The 19,784-nt window shown below is 50.5% G+C and overlaps 1 protein-coding gene across 1 annotated transcript in view; it reads right to left on the bottom strand.

The window, feature by feature from the left end:
- SYT17 (synaptotagmin 17) overlaps positions 1-12,587 on the bottom strand; it is an 83,547-nt gene extending 70,960 nt beyond the window's left edge. Inside the window, exons 1-4 of the mRNA XM_043560428.1 lie at positions 12,173-12,587; positions 8,524-8,541; positions 7,689-7,837; positions 149-297 (exon numbers count right to left, since the gene is read on the bottom strand). Coding sequence (XP_043416363.1) covers positions 149-297; positions 7,689-7,837; positions 8,524-8,541; positions 12,173-12,187 — 331 coding nt within the window. The 5' untranslated portion in view covers positions 12,188-12,587. The remainder of the gene's footprint in view (positions 1-148; positions 298-7,688; positions 7,838-8,523; positions 8,542-12,172) is intronic.
- Positions 12,588-19,784: the final 7,197 nt, after the last annotated feature.

Here is a 19,784-nt window from a genome sequence, read left to right as displayed (position 1 = left end):
CGTGGATCCATGCGGGGATGCCGTCAGCTCTCCTCTTTTGTCCTGGGGACCCGGCTAACTGGATTTGAATCATGGGCTCTGAGCAGAGGCTGAGCAGCACAGGATTGCTGAGCCACGAGCCCTAGACAGTCACAGCAAAGATGCTTACTTGAAATCCTCCGGGTCAGGCTGTAGGTAGACTTAGATGTGTCTGAGGACGAGCATCTTCGATCTGGGGAGTTGGTCCTTGGGGTCAGAGGGACTTCACTGGCTGTATGGACGGAATCCCCATCCTTGTCGCTGCTCCGGCTGGCCATCCTACAGGAAAAGAAGAGGTTCCAATGGTTGTCACAAAATCTCCAGGGGCTGGCATCTCTCTCTCCCTTAGAGGACAGACCCATGATGAAACTGTCGCGAATCCAATTTGTACTACTTGCAATAATAGAAACTCGAATCAGTGTGGTAGCCCTAAGCTCTCAAAAACAACTCACTTTTTTTTTTTAAGTTTATTTATTTTTGAGAGAGAGAGTGTGCGTGGGAGCATGAGAGCGTGTACATGAGTGGGGGAGGAGCAGAGAGAGGCGGGAGGGGGGGTGTGGTACAGAGGATCCAAAGTGGGCTCTGAGCTGACAAGAGAGAACCAGATAAGGGGCCTGAAGTCAAGAACCGTGAGATCATGACCTGAGATGAAGTCAGACGCTTTAACCCACTGAGCCACCCAAGGTGCCCCAATAACATCTTACGTTTTGCACAAAATATGAAATGATATTGAATAAATACCTTCCAATTTAGAACAATCTGTCAAGAATGTGCATAATTTCACATTCACAGACTGGAGGGGGGAGGGAACTTACTCAGGGTATTGCCACATGGGGGCACCACTTAGGCTAAGTCAAGACCAGGCCTGTTGGTCTTCAGTCTGGAAGACACCAGAAGGTTGTTTCTACCCATCTGATCTTCTGCAGATGGCTTTTGGTGAGGAATGCCCTAGTATTTCAACCTTCACTGTGTCTCTACTTTGATATCTTTAAAAAATATCCTATAACAGGGGCGCCTGGGTGGCTCAGGCGGTTAAGTATCCAACTCTTGATTTTGGTTCAGCTCATGATCTTACGGTTCGTGAGTTTGAGCCCCGCTTAGGGCTCTGCCCTGATAGCATGGAGCCTGCTTGGGATTCTCTCTTCCTTTCTCCCTGCTCCTCCTCCCCCACTCACACGCAAGTGTGTGCACATTCTCTCTCAAAATAAATAAATATCTAAAAAATACCCTATAACAGTGTCACTCGAGAGTTCTTGGAGCGGCAGGGCAAGAGCTACAAAATGGTGCTGAGAATGAATGACTTGAGAACAATAGTTGGATGTGAAGAAACAGCTAAAAAATGAGCAGCAGCTCTGATTCCATGTGCTCCCAATGAGGATGAAAAATACTGAAAGAATAAAAAAACACCGTGCCGGGGGGTAGGGAGATACAGGGTGGTAATTAAGAGCACAACCTCTAGGTTTGAACCCCGCCTGGGTGACCTTGGGCAAGGCCCTTCCTCTGTGCCTCCATCTACCCATCTGTAAAGTGGGAATAATAATACTCACCTTGTATGGTTCCAGTGAACACTGAAGGAGTCAACGCATATAATATGCTTAGAACAGTTCTGGGTATGTAGTAGGTATGTGCTCAATACATTTCAGCTGGTATTATTAGAACCTGTAAGATCCCCCAATCCCCATAAAGCTAGGTAAGGATGCTTGGGGAAGGGGAAGTGAGGGGGCAAAGCTGGCGGTGTGGCCTGTGAGATGGATGCCGCTAATAACATGCCCCTAAGCTATTGTGGCTGTAGACTGATACTTTCCGAGACTGCACCTCCCACCCCCCAACTTGACATTTAAGCCTGCACGGAGCTGGTCTTGAAAAATGCAAGTTTCCAATTCTAGGAGGTCTTCAGATGCATCCTGTGCATGAAATGAGACTGATCTCATGTTCTTCCAAAGCAAGATCAGGGTCACAGCCAGGACAAGACCAGGCATGTTGCAGGGGGAGGGGAGGATGCCCAGTCCTTGCTTGCCTCCTCCTCCTGGTCTGTAAAAGGTGAATATAGCAGATGAAATGTGGAGGGTGGGAGGAGGAGAAGGCAAAGAAATGCAATCATATTGTATCACGCATTCTTCTCTCTCTCCCTTAGATGCAAGCAGCAGCACCTTCCGAAGAAGGCAGAACCACCTCAGCACCTCCACCTACACCTGTGAGGCCCCACCCAGCTTGGGCGCGATCGCCCCCCGGAGCTCCGGTCGAGTCCTCTCAGCCCTTGTCTGAGCAGCCCCTGCCCTCTCTGCACCCACCATGCTTCCCGGCCCTTCCTCCAACACAGTGAGCCAGGCCACGCTGTTCTCTCTGTTTGGGATGCTCTTCCTGTCTCCATCTCCTGTGCGGCTCCTTCTCATCAGTCAGGTCTTGGCTTCAACAGCACCTCCTCAGAGAGCCCCCACCCTGTCGCTGTCACCTCCTCCTACCCCATCAGCCCTTGGCCCTGCACCTTCTTTCCCCCCTTTAACAACGCACATAACTCCTCTCTAGTTGTGGCTTGTCTTCTGCATCTGACACCAGATCCTTGCCCCACGAGGGTGGTGTCTCATTCACCACTGCCCACCCTGCCCTGGCACAGAGTCTGGCACGTGCGGAGCCTTCCACATTCATTTTCTCAGTAAATGAATGAGTGAACACACCCTTCTTGGGATTCTTATCTGATTTATCTGGTCTCAAGATGATCTGAGTGCTTATCTTGTCCCACCTCCCACAGCAGGTACGCTTCTTAAATGGGGGGGGGGGGGGAGATGTGTACTTATCTTGATCAAAGGTACCAGGTGCTGAGCACCAACTATGTGCCAGGCACTGTGCTAAATGCTCTGTCTGAACCATCTCATTTCACCCTTAAAACAATCCGAAGTTTACTTCTGTTACTAACAACCCTCATCCTCTTTACAGACCGGGGAATGGAAGCCTGGTGGGGTGGGGGTTGGGATGGGTATTTATTTTGCACCACTGTTAAACTCCCAATGAAGTCCAGTAATACCAGCCTCTAAGCTGCACACCCCAAACTACTGAGCTGGGCATCCCTTGTGAGGCCTGTAAGAGCTATGCATATAGTAGGTATTCAATACATGCTTGATGGACACAGAAACAACCTGAGTAGTTCACTCTTCAATGATGATCTTTCTGGCATTGCTCCAAAAGGAGCCAGTGGGATTGTACAGTTTTCCTGACCTTCCCCAGCCCAGCCCAGCCAAGGAAAGAATGGGAGATTCAAATGACAGGAACATATGTGGCAATTAATGGTGTGTCCCCCCAAATCACACACACAAAGGACCAGCTCATCTGATACCTGCCACCCCACAGAGAGGCATGTCCTGTGGTTCTGAGCTCAAATGTCACAGTAGGAACAGCACTGCAAAGCCTGTACACTTGACATTTCTACTCCCTGCCTGTTTGATAACATGCAACTGCCCACTTGGTAAATAAATCTGGGGAAAGCACAAGCTGTAAATTCACTTTCTGAATGATTTAACCCGCCTCCCCTTTACAGATTTCTCTTAACATTTTGCATTATGTTGCGTGCCACAAAGGTACTAAGTTGTTACCCAGGATGCAAGATATTCATCCTGGGAAGCATGGAAGGTCATGTACCGCTGTTCAGGCTCTAGACTGCAGAGTTCTAGGTGTTATCATTCATAATGACGACCATATGAAAGGGGCCTTCTGGAGTTGTGTCATGCGTCGGCTGTGCTGGGAAGGTTCCAGTGCTCTTCTCTGCTTGTGGCAAAACCAAAGTGTCATCCCAGAGGGTCCCAACTCCTTACCCCCTGAAAGAGTCCCCCGCTTGCACAAAGGGTCAGCAGCCCAGGTAAAGTGCAACTGTTCGCCAGCTCAGTGGTAGAACCCAGGCCATGCATCTGTAATACTTAACATCTGGGTATCTGGGGAGAAAAGGTACCTAACTGATTTTCAATGTCCATCAGGATTCTCCACTAACGGACGGCTGGGTGGCTCAGTTGGTAAGCATCCCCCTAGATTTTGGCTCAAGTCATGATCTCACGGTTCAGGAGTCTGAGCCCCACAGCAGCCTCCAAGCTGGCAGTGTGGAACCTGCTTGGGATTCTCTCTCTCCCTCTCCCCTCTCTCTGCCCCTTCTCAGCTCATTCTCTCTCTCTCTCTCTCAGAGTAAATAAATAAACTTTAAAAAAAAAAAAAAAAGGATTCTCCAGTGGTTCAGAAGCAAATTCAAATTCTAACTCCACAATCTGACGTTCAAAGCCCTACATGCTCTGAGCTTGCAGGCTCATTTTCCATGATTCCCCTACTCTTTCTAGATATTGTGACCATTTGTGGTATTTGCCTACCCTGGGTCCATTCTCTCCTCTCTGGTTACAGCGCTCAAATTGTCTATTACAGAGATCAGCAAACTATGGGGCCAGATTTTGCTGCCTGATTTTGTAAATGAGGTAAGACTGGAACATAGCATGCCCAATCATTAATGCCTCACCTATGGATGCTTTCGCATTACAATGACAGAAGTGAGTGGCTGAGACAGAGACTAAGCCGAGGCTAAAATATTTACTGTCTGGCCCCTTTACGGGACAAGTTTGCCAACCCCTCGTCCACGAGCTGAGTTCATGTGTGTCAGGTGGGAATGATCCTTTCCCTGGTTCCAGGTGGTCAGACAATCCAGGCATGATCCTAGCACCATTTCCTCCAAGCAAAAGTGATTGACTCAATGTTTGGCACATGACCCAAACCAGGACAATAAGAGCCTCTCCTGGTTTGTTTGCTGCTATTGAGAATGAAGCAAAGAAGAAAACAAGCTTAAGAATCAGGCAATACAGAAGAAACAGAAAGAGACAGGGAGGAGGAGAGGGCACAAATGCATGCCCATGACAACATTTGTACCCCTGGATCCACCGATGCCTGAAGCCATTATCCCTGGACTTTTTCCACAGTGAGACTCTATGAAAAACTGTCATATTGGTGTGCAGGGTGTGAATGCACAACTCCAGGGGGTAGCTGGACCTATGTACCTGCCTTATCTCCTGTACTAGATTTTAAATCTCCTGAGCACAGGAATGGGACTCTATCTAGCCTCTGCATCCCACAGTGCCTGGCACACAGTGCCTACTCGAGAAATAATTACCAAAGAAACTGTAAGGTTTCAACCAGATGACTGGCACTTCCAGGATTCAATTTTTGCCGGTAGGTTAGTCAGTTAGTCAGTAACTATTTTTTGGCGTGAACAACACGGATAAAAACCCTGCCCTCACAGAGCTGGCACTGCCTGAGTACGGCTTTCAAGATACCAAATGGGCTGAGCCAACCTCTGTACCTAGGGCACCAGAAAATGGGAATGACCTCTTGATTAATGAACTGGTTCCACCAAACACCTCAACCCTATGCACACCTGCAGGATTCAGGCTACAATCCATGACTGATGAAATAATTTCTTAACACTATCTTTACACCAGTTTAAAGAATCTCTAGTGGGGCTCTTGGGTGGCTCAGTCAAGAGCATCCAACTCTTAGGGCGCCTGGGTGGCTCAGTTGGCTAAGTGTTCAACCTCGCTCAGGTCATGATTTCACAGTCCGTGAGTTCAAGCCCCGTGTCGGGCTCTGTGCTGACAGCTCAGAACCTGGAGCCTGCTTCGAATTCTGCGTGTGTCTCTCTCTGCCCCTCTCCCACTTGCACTCTGTCTCTCTCTCAAAAATAAATAAACATCAAAAAAAATTTATTTATTTATTTTGAGAGAGAGAGAGAGAACAAGCAGGGGAGGGCCAGAGAGAGAGAGGGATAGAGAATCCCAAGCAGGCTCAGCACTGTCAGCACGGAGCCTGATGCGGGGCTCAAACTCATGAACCGTGAGATCATGACCAACAGTCAGACACTTAACTGACTGAGCCACCCAGGCGCCCCTAAAAAAATTTAAAAAGAGCATCTGACTCTTAATTTTGGCTCAGGTCATGATCTCAGGGTTGTGAGACTAAGCCCTGCATCGGGCTCTGCATTGGGTGTGGAGCCTGCTTAAGATTCTCTCTCTCCCTCTCTCCCCAACTCACTCTTTCTGTCCCTAAAAGAAAAAAAAAAAAAGAATCTACAAATAACAGAAATGATTCCTGGGGCCCCTGGGTGTCTCAGGTGGTTAAGCATCAACTTCGGCCAAGGTCATGATCTCATGGTCATGGGTTTGAGCCCCACATCCCACATCAGGCTCTGCTGTCAGATCCTCTGTCCCCCCACCTCTCTGTCCCTCCCCCGCTCACACACACTCTCTCCCTCTCTCAAAAATAAACAATAAAACAGCAATAATAATAATAATAATAAAAGGTGATTACTTACTGCTCTGCGAAGCAGGTTATGCTTAATCACAACCCTAGAAAATAAGTTCTATTACTGTTCTCACTTTACAGATGAGAAAACTGAGACCAAACAGGGTGAGATGGGTCACCTACATTTATGACTGCCGACCAGGTGACAATCATTCTTAAGTGCTCTTCTGTGTACTAATCCATGCAGTTGCCACAACAACCATAGGAGATAAACACTATTGTTTTTATCACCCCCGTTTTACAGATGGGAAATCAAAGCAAAGAGATCTAATGGCTTGCCCAAGGTCACAGAACTAGAAAAAAAAAAAAGGAGAAACTGGATATGAATGCATGGAGCCTGACACAGAGCCATTTTGCTATGGAAATATTTGATGCTTGCTTCTAAGGAGAGCAGGTGAGAGGGGTGAGCCATGACCCGCCAACGTGAAGCGAAAGAGGGGGCATCATGGACTTCCAGAAACGCGGCTGAAACAGCACCGGGTTCCCACTGAGGCTCTGGCTGTGGGCCCTTGCACTGTCTCTTGCCCTCTCTGGACCTCCCCGTCCGTGTCGTGAGAACCTGTCCTCGAGGACGGCCAGGCCCCTTCTCGGCGCTGGACCGGCAGACTCAACCCAGACTCTCTGGCCACGTTCCTCTCTCAGCCACAGAGAGGTGGACCAGACACGTGGCTGAGAAGCTTCAAAACTGTGTTCCCAAAATATCTGAGCGACTGGCAGATGGAGATGTTGTGTGCAGGCGCGGGAGGAGCACGAATTAGAAATAAAATGAGAGATGCCAGAGAGAACATAAACAGCGTTGGAGGACAGGATGGAGCCTGGGGGTGCTCTTCTGCTTCCCTGTTTCTGAAGTTCTTGTTCAGACCAGCAAAAAGGCATTTGTTTGTTCATTCCATCTACCACCCATGTAGCAGTTTTTACTGAGCATCGACTATGTGCCAAGCACCGGGTCAGGCGGTGGGACAGTTTGTCATACTGACTTGGATGGGAATCTTTAGAACTTGGACATCCCTTGAAGCATACAGATGCTCACAGAGCTCTTCCTCCACTCGGAGTGACACTCAACGTGATTAAAAGTGCCCACACGCTCGGCACCGCACGGTTCATATCTCAGGAGGACCAACGGGAAACCAGTTCAACGACAGCCTCACCACCAGCTGCCCCCCGCCCCCCGGCCTGCCCAACAAGAGGAGAGGCAGAGAGTATGTCCTCATCAGCAGCAAAGACGTCAACGGACACCCAGCCTTCCCTTGTTTCCTACCCCTATCCTCCTGCCCGCGCCCTCTCTCGCAAACCGAGAAAAGAAAGGTCTTGAGGTTGCCTTCAAGGAAGTTCAGAGCGGTTCTACTTACAGCCAGGGGGGAGTCTGGGCAGGGAAAGGTCCCAGAATTTCAACTTCGTCCTCACTCGACTGGCAACAGCTGGACTCATAACACTTCTGACAGCAATGCCTGAAAGTCCATCTGCACAGCAGCAGATCGGAGATTCTAGAAAGAAAACCCTGAGGCCATTGGGGGGAGGTGGGCAGTGGAGAGGGGGAGAGGGGGAGCGGGGGGGGGGTGTGGGGGGGGCGTGTGGGAGGGGTGGAGAGGAGGAAAAGGAAAAACACCCGAAATTACAAGCAGCTGATCCCTGATGAGAAATAATGACATTCAGGAGGTCTGTCTCTGCTGCTGAACACTTAGAACAAAATGTTTTCCGTTTCTATTTACCAACTGCAGGCACAAAGATGGCAAACACCAACTCGCTGGAGCCATTAATAGCGAGCAAAACATTCACAGGTATTCCCTTTTGTAGTTTATGTGAATGTCATTCTTGACATGTGGGTGGTTTATACAACATCATGAGGGCTATACAATATGTTCTCGAAAACACAATGAATATTACTGTCTTCTTGAAAGCAAAGCAAAAAGATTTTTTTTTAAAAATAATCTCCGTGACATGAAAGTAAACAGAGGTAATCAAACGGAGTAAGGAGGGGGTGGGGAGGGATATCCACCTCCTTTCCCTTAGTGTGTTTTCATCGGGATCTCCCTTCCACAGAAACGCAGCGAAACTGTGCCGCTCTTAACCTCCAGTTATTGCTTTAATATTCAACGTCCCCACAGCCCCACATAAGACTCCAAAATGAAAGGCAAGCACTTCGTGATCAGAAACCAGACCACACGAATCATCGAATTAACCCACCTCGTTTAAAGGTTCCAACTGCCCTTTTAGAGATCCACGAAGAAGCCAAGGGGCGTCGGGGGTGAGAGGATTACAAAAAGAGAGACAAGACCAGTTTAGCAATATTCCAGCAACTCACAAAAGAAAAAAGAAAGCAAGAAAGAAAGAGGGAAAAAAAAAAAAAAAAAGCCCTGCATCTTTCCACTTACCATCCTGGGAAGGGAGCTGACTCCCTAACAAGGTGCTGCTATCTGCGGGGCTGCTGGTAGCCTCCTGGCTAACCAACACCGAATAAATGGGAAACTTTAGCATTTCGATTTGATTTGCACCGTATGCTGTTATGAATCAGAGCGGGTGGATAGATAGTCATGCTATCCAATGCAGCCACGCTTGGGAAGAGCAAACCTTCCTATACAGAAATAGCCATAAAGCCAACCCAAAAGGACATGACTAGCTAACATGCAGGCAGGCACAGAGTGGATGTCACTTGGCTCCCGCACCCTCCCAGAGGCCCTACCTTACAATTCTGCTCCAATGGTGATGGTGGGGAGTTCCTATGACCACCCACAAACACAGGGAGCCCAAAAGGAAGCCATAATCTGGTCCTGGGGAGGGCGGAGGGGGTGGGGCTACCTCCCTTTTCAGCCCCACCTCCCACCCCCACTTCTTCTCACAGGTTTCCAAGGCACAGATTCCCTCCCCCTCTTCAAGGGAAGAGTCACAGTGGCTTCCAGATGAATGGGCCAAGTAAACCAGGTAGATTAGGAACTCCACATCCCAGCCTGGGATATATCCCAGAGAGGAACTCAAACTTAGAACTTTAAATCAAGAGGGAGAAATTTACCCTCTTTTTCATTTCCCTTTCCAGGAGGTCTCCCTTTGGTATCATCATGTGTTAACGGGTTTCTAACACTTGCAAATCCCCCCCACCCCCTCTTTCTTTTTTAAATAGAGAGCAAACCTCAGCTCAGAGCCTGGGACCTAACTAATCACGTGGCATTACTATCATCCTGTTTATTCTTCCAGTTGCCTTCTGCTCATATCAAGTGATTCTGGTCTTCCATTATGCTAGTGACATAAAGTTTCCTTTTCAAATGATTTTAAGTAAAAAAAAAAAAAAAATAAGCGAGCCCATTTATAGGAAAAAGTATTAAATAAATCTGGTACAAGTGATAGCTCACAAATTCAAAAATCCTTGAAGTGATAAGGGAATGATTACGGCTTGGGAAACGAAGTCTCTGGCACTAATCACAAACTCTTCCAAAAGCAAAACTGGGAACCCTACATGGCAAGGCCTGAAGACGCTTGGGGGCCACGCAGAGTTGAGTGGTTAAGTGTTAGTGCTGCCGTCACCACCGGCCAATCACGTGACTTGGGTGAAGTCAGGGGGCCACTCTGAACCTTAGTTACCTCTCTTTCATGGAATGGCTAAGCTAGGACTTGGACTATGCAAATACCCCACTACAAAATATCTGCACCCTTTCTGTGGCTTTATGAGAACGAGGTGGTTTGTCAAGACCAGTTGGAACCTACTAGGCACCACAGACTGTCCAGGCCGGCCCACGCAGGTAAAAGCAGGAAAAAGCTATGCCCTCATGCGCTTACAAATGAAAGTGCTTGAAAATGTTTCAAATCAAGTGCAAGGATAAAGTGTTTTTTTCCAACCGTCCATGCCCATTCTTTTCATAGAGGAAAGCATTTCCTGGGTGTGTGGCAATCAAAAGACACCATTTATAAAACCATGTGAGTAGAGACCAGGCCACTACAGGGGCCCAATCATCCAGATTTCTCAAACGCCAAGTTTGGCAAGATGAGAGAAACCAAGGAAAAGGAAGAGGAGAGGGAAGAAGCTAAGACATGCTTGCCACGCATTGGGTCCACTGGGTTCATGTATTTGACTGGATGGAGGAGCACTGATTCAAGCCAGAAAGAAACAGGAAGAAGGAGAACCCAGACATTCTAGAACAAAGGTTGGCAAGCTATGACTTGCAAGGCTAAATCCAGCCCGCAACCTGTTTTTGCACGGTCCTCCAGTTAAGGATGGTTTGTGCATTTTTAAATGGTTGCAAAAAATCAAAAGTACTACTTCTTGACTAGTACAAATAGTTTTATTGGAACTCAGCCACGCCCATGCATTTACTATTATGTATGTGTGGCTGTCCAGCGCCACGGTCAGAGTTGAATATTTGTGACAGGCCACGTAGGTCTCCAAGAAAAAAGTTTACTCTCTGGATCTAGAAAAAGTTTCACACCTTGTTCTAGAAGCAAAGACAGTATCACCAAGCCATTCTCATATTAACTGTTTAACAAATTCCTCAGATTCCCCATCCTCCCTTCTAGGTCCCACCATGACCCCTAAGCAGCTGTGTGACCTTGGGCAAATCACTAATCTCTGTCCTGAAGGTGGTTATTAAAAACCACAGAAGCATGTTCTAATATTATTTCTCACTGGATTCTGAAGGTCAGAGACTGCTGTTTTCACAGCTGTATCCCCAGTGCCCACACACATTAGGTGGTCACTTGGGTGTTTGTTGGGTGACTGCTGAAAAACCCCACAACAACATTCAGCACACAGTATGTGCACAGTAAATGTGACCTTCAGTGAACTTGAAAAGAGGACCTAAAGATTGCATGGAAGCCAATGGAGCAAATCTGAGCCAGGAGAGGGATGGGGAGACCAAGGCAGGTGACAGAGCACAGAGTTCCTGGCAGGCTGAAAAGTCTGAGGATGAGAGAGATGTGACCAGTGGGGAACTGGGAGACCAGCAGCCACCCTCCCCCCAGCTGTAGCCGAGGGTAGAAGTGAGCCCAGATGCACCCTAAATGAGGGAACCTGTAGGCTTCTCTGCTGGGCTCTGAGGAGCCAACCCCAGAAAGCAAGCGGATCCACGGGTCTGACTGCAGGTCTGACTGCATGACCTTGGAGCTGACCTGTCGCCACTGCCTCCCCCACCCCGCCCGCCCCACCCCCCCACCCCCCACACACCTCGTATAGAAGAGAAAGGTCTGGTAGTCAAGCAGCCTCCCCTCAAGAAGGATGCTTGGAAATCATTTCAGTTCAAGGATTCTTGTGAGAGTTTCCTCAAGGTGATGGGGGTCCACAACTCCCAGACCACAATGCAATGGCCGAAAGTGATCGGTTGTTCCCGCCCCCCACCAATAGCACGCCTATGGTGTGTCCCCCACCCCTCAGCACCCAGGGTCCGGGAGAGACGACGTCCTTGTCCCTCCTGGCCGGAACAGCCGCCTCAGGCTCGCTCCGCCGGCCAATTAGCCAGAGCCGTCGCCACGGCAACGGCAGCTGGCGGGCCGGGCGGCTGGCGCGTCCCGGGCCGCCCTCCCGGCGGCCCCTCCCCAGGGGTGGGGTGCAAGGGGAGGGGGTGGGGTGGGGGGGCTGAAAAGTCCGCCCCAATCCCATTCCCTCCCGAGGAGGAGAGGGCACCCGTGCAGAGTCCGCAGGGGCCGTTCATCCCCGGGTGTGGGGGTCCCCAGCCCCTTCTCCTGGGGCGTACCCCACCGCTGCACAGGTTGCGTGCCCTCGGGCACCCTTTTTCTCGAAGCAAGTTTGTGGGAGCCCAGCCGTGTGCCCTCCCTTGGCGGGCTCACAGCCGGAGGGGGCGCGGCACCCCCCACCCGCACCGCGGACCTTGCCCCCCAGCCTCAGCCCTACCTGGATGTACGCCATTTTCGCCCTCGCGCTCACTCCGGCCCGGGCATGGCGCCGCCACGGCCACTTTGCCCTCGCCAACAGGGGAGTGGGGGGAGAAGGCGAAGGGGGAAAGGAAGAAAAAGGCAGCCGGGTGGCCCCAGACGTGACTGGCGTGGCTGATGAGCGGCGCCCGCCCCTCCGCCGGCCGCCCCGTCCTTGCCTTTCCCTGCGTTCAGGCTCTCGGAGTCGGGGCCGCCTCCCAGGTTGGGAGAGCAAGGGCGCCTGGAGCCCCCGCCTCGGCCACCCTCGCTGTCCGGCGCTCCCCCCGAGGCGCTCCCCTGGCTGGAATGAGGCCGGGGCGCCTGGGGAGGGAGCCCGGGGCGGCCGCGGGGACTGCAGCGACCCCGGCGCAGGCGGGGCTGGAGACGCCGGGGCCGGTGCGCGCCAGAGGCGGGGGAGGGGATGGGGAAGCGGGTGGGAGGGGGCGGTGCGCGGGTCAGCCCATCCGGTCGGCACGCGGGCTGGCACCTACCGAGAGCAGAGCCCCCGGGACAGCCTTGAAGCCGAGGGGGCACAGTCCTGCCCGCCATGGAGTCTGGAGCGGGGAGGGTCCTCCCCACCACCCCTCTCCCAGTCCAGCTCGGACAAACTTTATTCCCGCCCCACCCGACGAGCCTAGAACTGTTGCGGCGAGGAACGCAGGGGCCAAATGAACCGGAGCCTTAAGATAAGGTGGGGCTTGGGGCACCCCGAGGGAGGTGCTGCGGCCGGGGCCGCAGGGGCGTGCGAAGAGAGCGGAGCGCCCCTTTGCCCTAAACCTGCCCGAGTTGCGCCCTCGGCTCAACAGGTCTGGCGCGGGGCGGCCCGGCAGCGCCACCCAGCGTCGCGCCCGCGACGTGCGCGCCTCTGCCGGCTTGAAGCTCCGCGCCAGCGAGCGTGCGCCCTCGGGCGTGTCCATCCTGTCCCGCTTGCTCGCGTCTCTGGGGCGCCCAGGGCCTGGATTCCTCCCCGGAGCCGGTTCTCCCACCCCGGGGCCACAGAATTGGGGCCCACTCTGCACAGAGGGATTTGAAGTGGAACATTGCCCTCCGCCGGTTCTCTTTTTAAAATCCCCAGCCGTCTCCCGTTTATCAACTCCTCTGTCTTTTCATCACTAAAAATGGCTTAAAATCTCTGTCTGCCCTGCCTTTTCTCCAGGGCCAGCTGAGGGAATGAACGTGCAAGTCATAAACAAAAGGTGTAATGTGCACATGTGTATATATTCTTTGTAAAAATCTAACAGGTTTACATTTTTTAGTATGTAATATTTCATTCGAAGCACGTGGCATGCAAAGTGCCCAGCGTTTGTAATCCGGCAGGCACTGTGCTCAACTCTTCACAGGCGTGATTGCATTTCATCGTCCTCTGCCTTGCTCGCTATGCGTCAAGCACAGCGCCTGGCCAGAGTAGGCGCTCGGTAGTTTCTGCTGTTGCTGTTGACTCCTCTTAACCGTTTGAGGGGGGTGCTGCAGTTGCCCCCGGTTCCCAGATGAGGAAACCGGGGTGCAGTGAGGTAGATCCCCTCCAGCTACAGCTGGTAGCTACACGCACTGGCCTTTGAATCCGCACAGTGTGCGCTCCTGACCACTTAATGGTATTTATCTATAATGTTTCTTCAGCGCTGGATGGAAACGGTGCTTGGGGGGAGAGGGCTGTCTACCGGGGTGGGCGTTTGGGCGGGGGAGCGGGGGGTTGGGGGACTTGAGAGAGGTGACAGCGTTTGCCAAGTGTTCCCAGGAAGAATGGCTAACCTTTCTGAGACCGTGTGCCAGGCTCCGCTTTAAACCTTTTACACAAGTACAACTTTCAATTCTGATAACCATGAGGTGAGCTCTGTTACTATCTCTAGATGAGATTACTCTCTCTAGATGAGACTAGAGGAGGTTGAAAGCGGTGAGGTAACTTGCCCCGGGGGTACTGGCATTGAGGAGCTGAGACTCAAACCCTGACAGCCTACACCAGAATCCTTCCCCTAGCCGCCACACCATACTGCCTCACAGTGCTGGGTATTGGGGGAAGGGGGAGGAAACCCTTGGGGTTGGTTTGATCCCTTAATCCCTAAAGACTTAAAACTGTCTGAGAAAACCAAGCACCCCTCCTCCAATGCAGGCAGTTATTTTAATTTAACTCTCAAGGCCCAGCTCCTCACAGCTGTGCCATTCTGCCTCCAAAGAAAGCATGAACAAGAAGTCAGCTCGAAGTCATTCGTCAGACGTCACTCCAAGACTGGCTTTCCGGGTCCCCAGCTCTGTGAGCCTCTCCCTGCTCTTCACAGGGACCTGTAGTCTGGGCTTTGAGGTATAATCTGGACTCAGACCAAGGCTGTGCCTGTTAGGACAAGGCAGCTGGCACCCACCCGGGTCTCGGTGGGAAAACCCCCAGTTCGGAATTCTGCGGGGTCCCTGAACTTAGGAAAGAAAAGAGTTACATCTCCCTTGTCACCAACCTCTGCGTGCGATCCATTATCTCCTTTCATTATGGATGCAGGCAGCAAACCACGACAATCTTAACTTTTACCTGGGTTTGTCACCAATAGAAATAGAAGTCAATAGAAATCAGATATATTCACCTCACATTACAGTTGTTGTGAATAACTTGAAATTTTATTTACATTCTTTACTGCTTGAAAATCACAACCAGTAGATCTTTCTATTGAATGCATTAATGAAGAATCACATGCATTACCATATTTAAATTCGTTTTAAATTTTTTATAAGTGTGTTTCATTAGAATCATTTCAGGGGCACCTGGGTGGCTCAGTCAGTTAAGTGTCCGACCCTTGATTTGGGCTCAGGTCATGGTCTCATGGTTGGTGAGATTGAGATCCACATCGGGCTCTGTGCAGAGCCTGCTTGGGATTCTCTCTGTCCCTTTCTTTCTGCCCCTTTCCCCACTGTCGTGCTCTCTCAAAATGAAGTAAATGAAAATAAATACATATATAAGCAAATAAACATTAAAAAAAGAATTATATCATTTCCCTATAATCCTATGTATTCCACTCTATGATTTAAAGACATTATTCTGAGATGGGGTCTACAGACTTCAAAAGACTAGCAGGGGGTCCATGGCACAGAAGGGATTAGGAACCCCCGCAAGTGGCAGGTTCATTAGCTTAGGGGTGAGAGTCAAAACTGCCACATAGTTGTCTGGCTGGAGCAAAGGGAGAGTGTTGCCAGGTGGGGTTAACATGTAGGAGAGGCCAGATGCCTGGCAACCTGGTAAGTTAGCCCGTAGAAGAGCAGGGTCAGGCCCAGAAAGATTTTGGCAGGGGTGTGTGTGTGTGTGTCTGTGGACATGGGGTACACAAGCCTGGAGGCAGGGAGGATGTTGTAGCAATCCAGGTATGAGGTGATTCGAGACTGAACAACGGTCATGGCAATGAACCGATGGCTGTAACTGAATAAGCAGTGATGAGGTTCTGGAAGGCAGGGGAGGCTGGAGGAAGGCAGGTTTGCTGGGGGAGTAGTTGGGGTTTTATATTTGGGTCTGTTGATCTCAGATATGTATTATATAGGGTTCCTGGAAGAAACTCAATTCCATCCAACAAGAAAGAACTTATGGGCTCATTAACTGGGAAGTCCAAGGGCAAATCCTAGTGTCAGGGCTGGATTAGAGATGCAAAAGAAGTCATAAGGACTCACTGTCTCCATAGCGCACCTCTTCGCAGCTTTTCTCTGAACATTGGACTTTTTTTTCCCCTGGGATAGGTTTGCTTCACATGGCAGGAAGATGGCCATTAGTGCACTTGAGTTTAGATTTTAATAGCTTATGCTCCAAAAGTAAGGGGGACTTTTAATGAAATCTTAAGGAAAAATTCTAAGTGGTCCTGCTTGGGTTAAGTGCCTACCTCTGGACCAAGCACTGTGTCCAAAGGAGCCAGCACGCTGCTTGCGTCCACCTGGACCAGGTGCGCAGAGGTCGTGAGCCACTATCTCACAAAGACCACGTGGAGAGGGAGAGGATCGGGTTCCCTAAAACAGTTCAGACCCTCCTAACAGAGAACGGGGCTCAGATTAGCGGAAGAGTTAAGGCTTCAGCCACCTCCTGGGGGCGCTTGTGGGCTCACCTCAGTCTACAGCCTCTTAGAGGAACCTGGCGCCTCATCAAGACCCAACCCCAGATGGCAGACACATAATAATGGTTTGCTCTTCAGGGTCCTTCAGAAGGTAGTTAGAAATGGCAGTGCAAACCACAGACCTCAGGGTATCTATTGTAATTAAAAAGTGCCAGAACAGCAAAAAGCAGTCTCTGGCAACCATATAGGCAATACACATTCTGGTTAGGTGACTTTCTATTTCTGCCAAACAGGCTGACGGTACTTGTCTCCTAAGTCAGTTTTAATTATACGGCTTCCCGAACATGCCATTCAGATCCTGTTTTAGCTGTGCCTGTAACCCTGGGCAGTGTTTCTGAACTCTGGGGAAGTAAGAAGGCTCTGGGCTAATTAAATCGCTGGTCTGGCAATAGGAAGGGCAGCCACCTGTTAAGTATGAGCTCCAGGGCTGACATGACCAAGTAATCCCATGTAAGGAGTTGGACCCCTTTCTTCTCCATCTTTACCAAAGGGCAGTGTGGTTTGATGATCACAATAATCTGGAGTCCAGTCCAGCCTTGTCTACATAATAGCTGTGTGGCCTTAGGCAAGCCCCTTAATCCCTGGAAGCCTCAGTTTTCCTTACCAGCAGAATGGGTATAATACTTCCCTCTGAGGGCTGGCGTGGAGTCAAGCAAATGAGAAAAATGTATGTGAAACACTAGCGTGGGTTCACAGTAAGTGGTTCTCTGTTTCTTTCTCCCATAACACTGAATCTGTGGCTGTGGTGCCTCTTATTCTATTTTAGAGTTGGATGGAAATGTGGGTTAGGGAGAAGGAAGGGACAAAGTGGAGGTTAAAATCCTGGCCTCTAGGATCAGCCAGGACTGGGACTAAATCATGCCACCTGCCACTTAGCAGCCATGGGACTTGAGACAATTCTGCATCTCAGCTCCCTCTTCACTGAATGGGATACTAGCAGCCACTATTTCATGGAGGTGAGGACTCTACAGGCCAGCCTATATCCATCCCTTGGCATGGTGCCCACCACTGAGGATCTGCTCCAGAAATTCTAGCTATCACTATTTTTGGTTTTCAAAATAGAAACAACCACACAAAGTTGCTTTTATTACTAAAGCACTGTACTAGGTGCTTTACTTACCCTAGACGGTTTTCTCTTTCTTGTTGGTGGCCAACACTTGGAGGAGAGAAAGCCACATCACACACTAGCAGTCATTCCCAAACTTGACTGTACATGGACATGGGGGGCGGGGGATGGTGTTTGGTTAACATCCCTATTCTCAGACTCCTCACCCAGACGTTCTGATGCACTGGTTGGAGGACGCGGTCTGCAGGTCTGCATTTCCTAACAAGCCTCCCAGGAGATGCTGATGCAGGTGGTCCACAGTTTGACCTTGACCTTGGCATGCCAGGACATCATCTTTGTGATGCTCACACACCCTCCTGCCTAGGAGGACCGGTGCCAATCCGTTGGCTGGAATGAGTCAGGGTGGGGGGCTGCACCGGGGCAGGGGTGCACCTGACGGTGCCCATAACCCCTGAAGATGTCTGGCTCACCGGTGACACTTCACCTCCAGCTGATCTCTGCATGGCACTAGACCTGTCATCTTGTATGCTGCCTGCTGGCATCACTTCCAAGGATCTTGCCGAAATGAAGGAATCTGATGGCCTAGCTTTTGCAACGTTCACCCCGTCTTACCTCCAGCCCCCACACTGGTTCAAGATTTTCTACCACATATGCCCCCGTCTGAGGCTGGTGACTACATTCACCTCTCCACCCCATGATTCAGAAAAGGGTAGCTAATTATTTAGTCTTCAAGAAGGAAACTCTGAGGGCGATTTAATAATGGGCTGCAAACATCTGAAGAGCTATTAGCAGGGCACTGGTGACCACCTGTTCCCTCTCTGCACCACATACAGGAGAAACAGAGATGGGATTTAACTGCACAAACAGAACAGAGAGCCAGGGGAGACACGAGTGTGATGGCACAGATGTGGTTTTAAGGGGCAGCATATAAAATCCACCTTCGTAGGACATATGACAAGGAAAGAGCTTTGAGTCTGATGTGTCATCTTCCCCCAGAGGCCAGCAGCAGGGTCTGATGCTCTGGACAGCTTCAAAGGAAAGATTCTGTCCTTCCTCAGCCCTGCGCCCTGGTGCCAGGCACACTGTAGAGCAGTGGTTCTCAAAGCATGGTCCCTGGTCCAGCAACATCAGCAGCTCTGGGACCTTGCTAGAAATGCGGACTCTCAGTCCCCACCCTGCACCTAAGTGAATCAGAAACTGCAGGTTGGGGGAGGGGGACCAGCAAGCTGTGTTTCAACAAACACTCCATCCAGGTAATTCTGATGCTGGCTGAAGGGTGAGAACCACTAAGTTTCCAACTTCACTGTGCATTCCACTCACCTGGGGATCTTATGTTCTTGTTTTGTTTTTTAATGTTTTAGTTTTTATTTTTGAGAGAGCGCAAGTTGGGGAGGGGCAGAGAGAGGGGGTCAGAGAATCCAAAGTGGGCTCCGCACTGTCATCAGAGATCCCCACATGGGGTTCAAGCTCAGGAACTCAAGAACCCAAGATCATGACCTGAGCCAAAGTTGGATGCTCAACCGACTGAGCCACCTAGGTGCCCCATCACCTGGGGATCTTGTTAAATGCAGTCTCTGACTCATCAGGTCTGGGGCAGTAGATCCTAAGATTCCACATTTCTAACAGCCTTTAAGAGTGGTCCACAGACCACACTTGGAGGATCGAGGATCCAGAACAAATGCTAGCTCATGTCATTCCTCCACCTGAAACCCTCCAGCAACTCTCATCTAAGGTAAAAGTTAAAAAGGTCCCACATAACCTGGCCCCTCATTAGCTCCCCCGCTGTCCTCACCTCTGCTTCCCTACCCCTTGCACATTCCACTCCAGACACAATGACCTCCTCACTGTTTCTTGAACACCCCAGACAAGTTCCTGCCCCAGGGCCTTTGCACTTGTTTCTTCCTCCTGTTACACTCCTCCCTCTGAGCTCCCCCTTGGCTTGCTCACTCGTTCACCTCTATGCAGGCAGCCTACGAGAAGGCCCATAATGATTCTGCCCCTGGTATTGACATCCTTGCATAAAATCCTCCCATTCAATATGGGCAGAACTTATCACAGGTGATGAGATGTCACTTCTGTGATTAGGTTACATAAGGCAGTAATTTCTGTCTTGGTAGCTGGCTCTTTCTGCATGACGCAAGCTTCCATGTTGGAGAGACCCACATGGCCAGGAGATAAGGATACCCAGCTAGAAACTGAGACACCCCCTCCCCTGCCCCACTCCAGTCCAATAGTCCTAGAGGAGCTAAAATTCTGACAACAGGGGCACATGGGTGGCTCCATTGGTTAATTGCCCAACTCTTGATTTCGGCTCAGGTCATGATCTCACAGTTTGTGAGTTCAAGTCCTACACAGGGCTCTTCACTGATAGGACAGAGCCTACTTGGGATTCTCTCTCCCCCTCTCCCTCTGCCCCTCCCCTGCTCACACGTACTCACTCTCTCTCAAAACAA

This window comes from Prionailurus bengalensis, chromosome E3 (assembly GCF_016509475.1).
Source record: "Prionailurus bengalensis isolate Pbe53 chromosome E3, Fcat_Pben_1.1_paternal_pri, whole genome shotgun sequence".
NCBI classification, from domain to species: Eukaryota; Metazoa; Chordata; class Mammalia; order Carnivora; family Felidae; genus Prionailurus; species Prionailurus bengalensis.
This window is presented reverse-complemented; position numbering and strand designations above follow the sequence as displayed.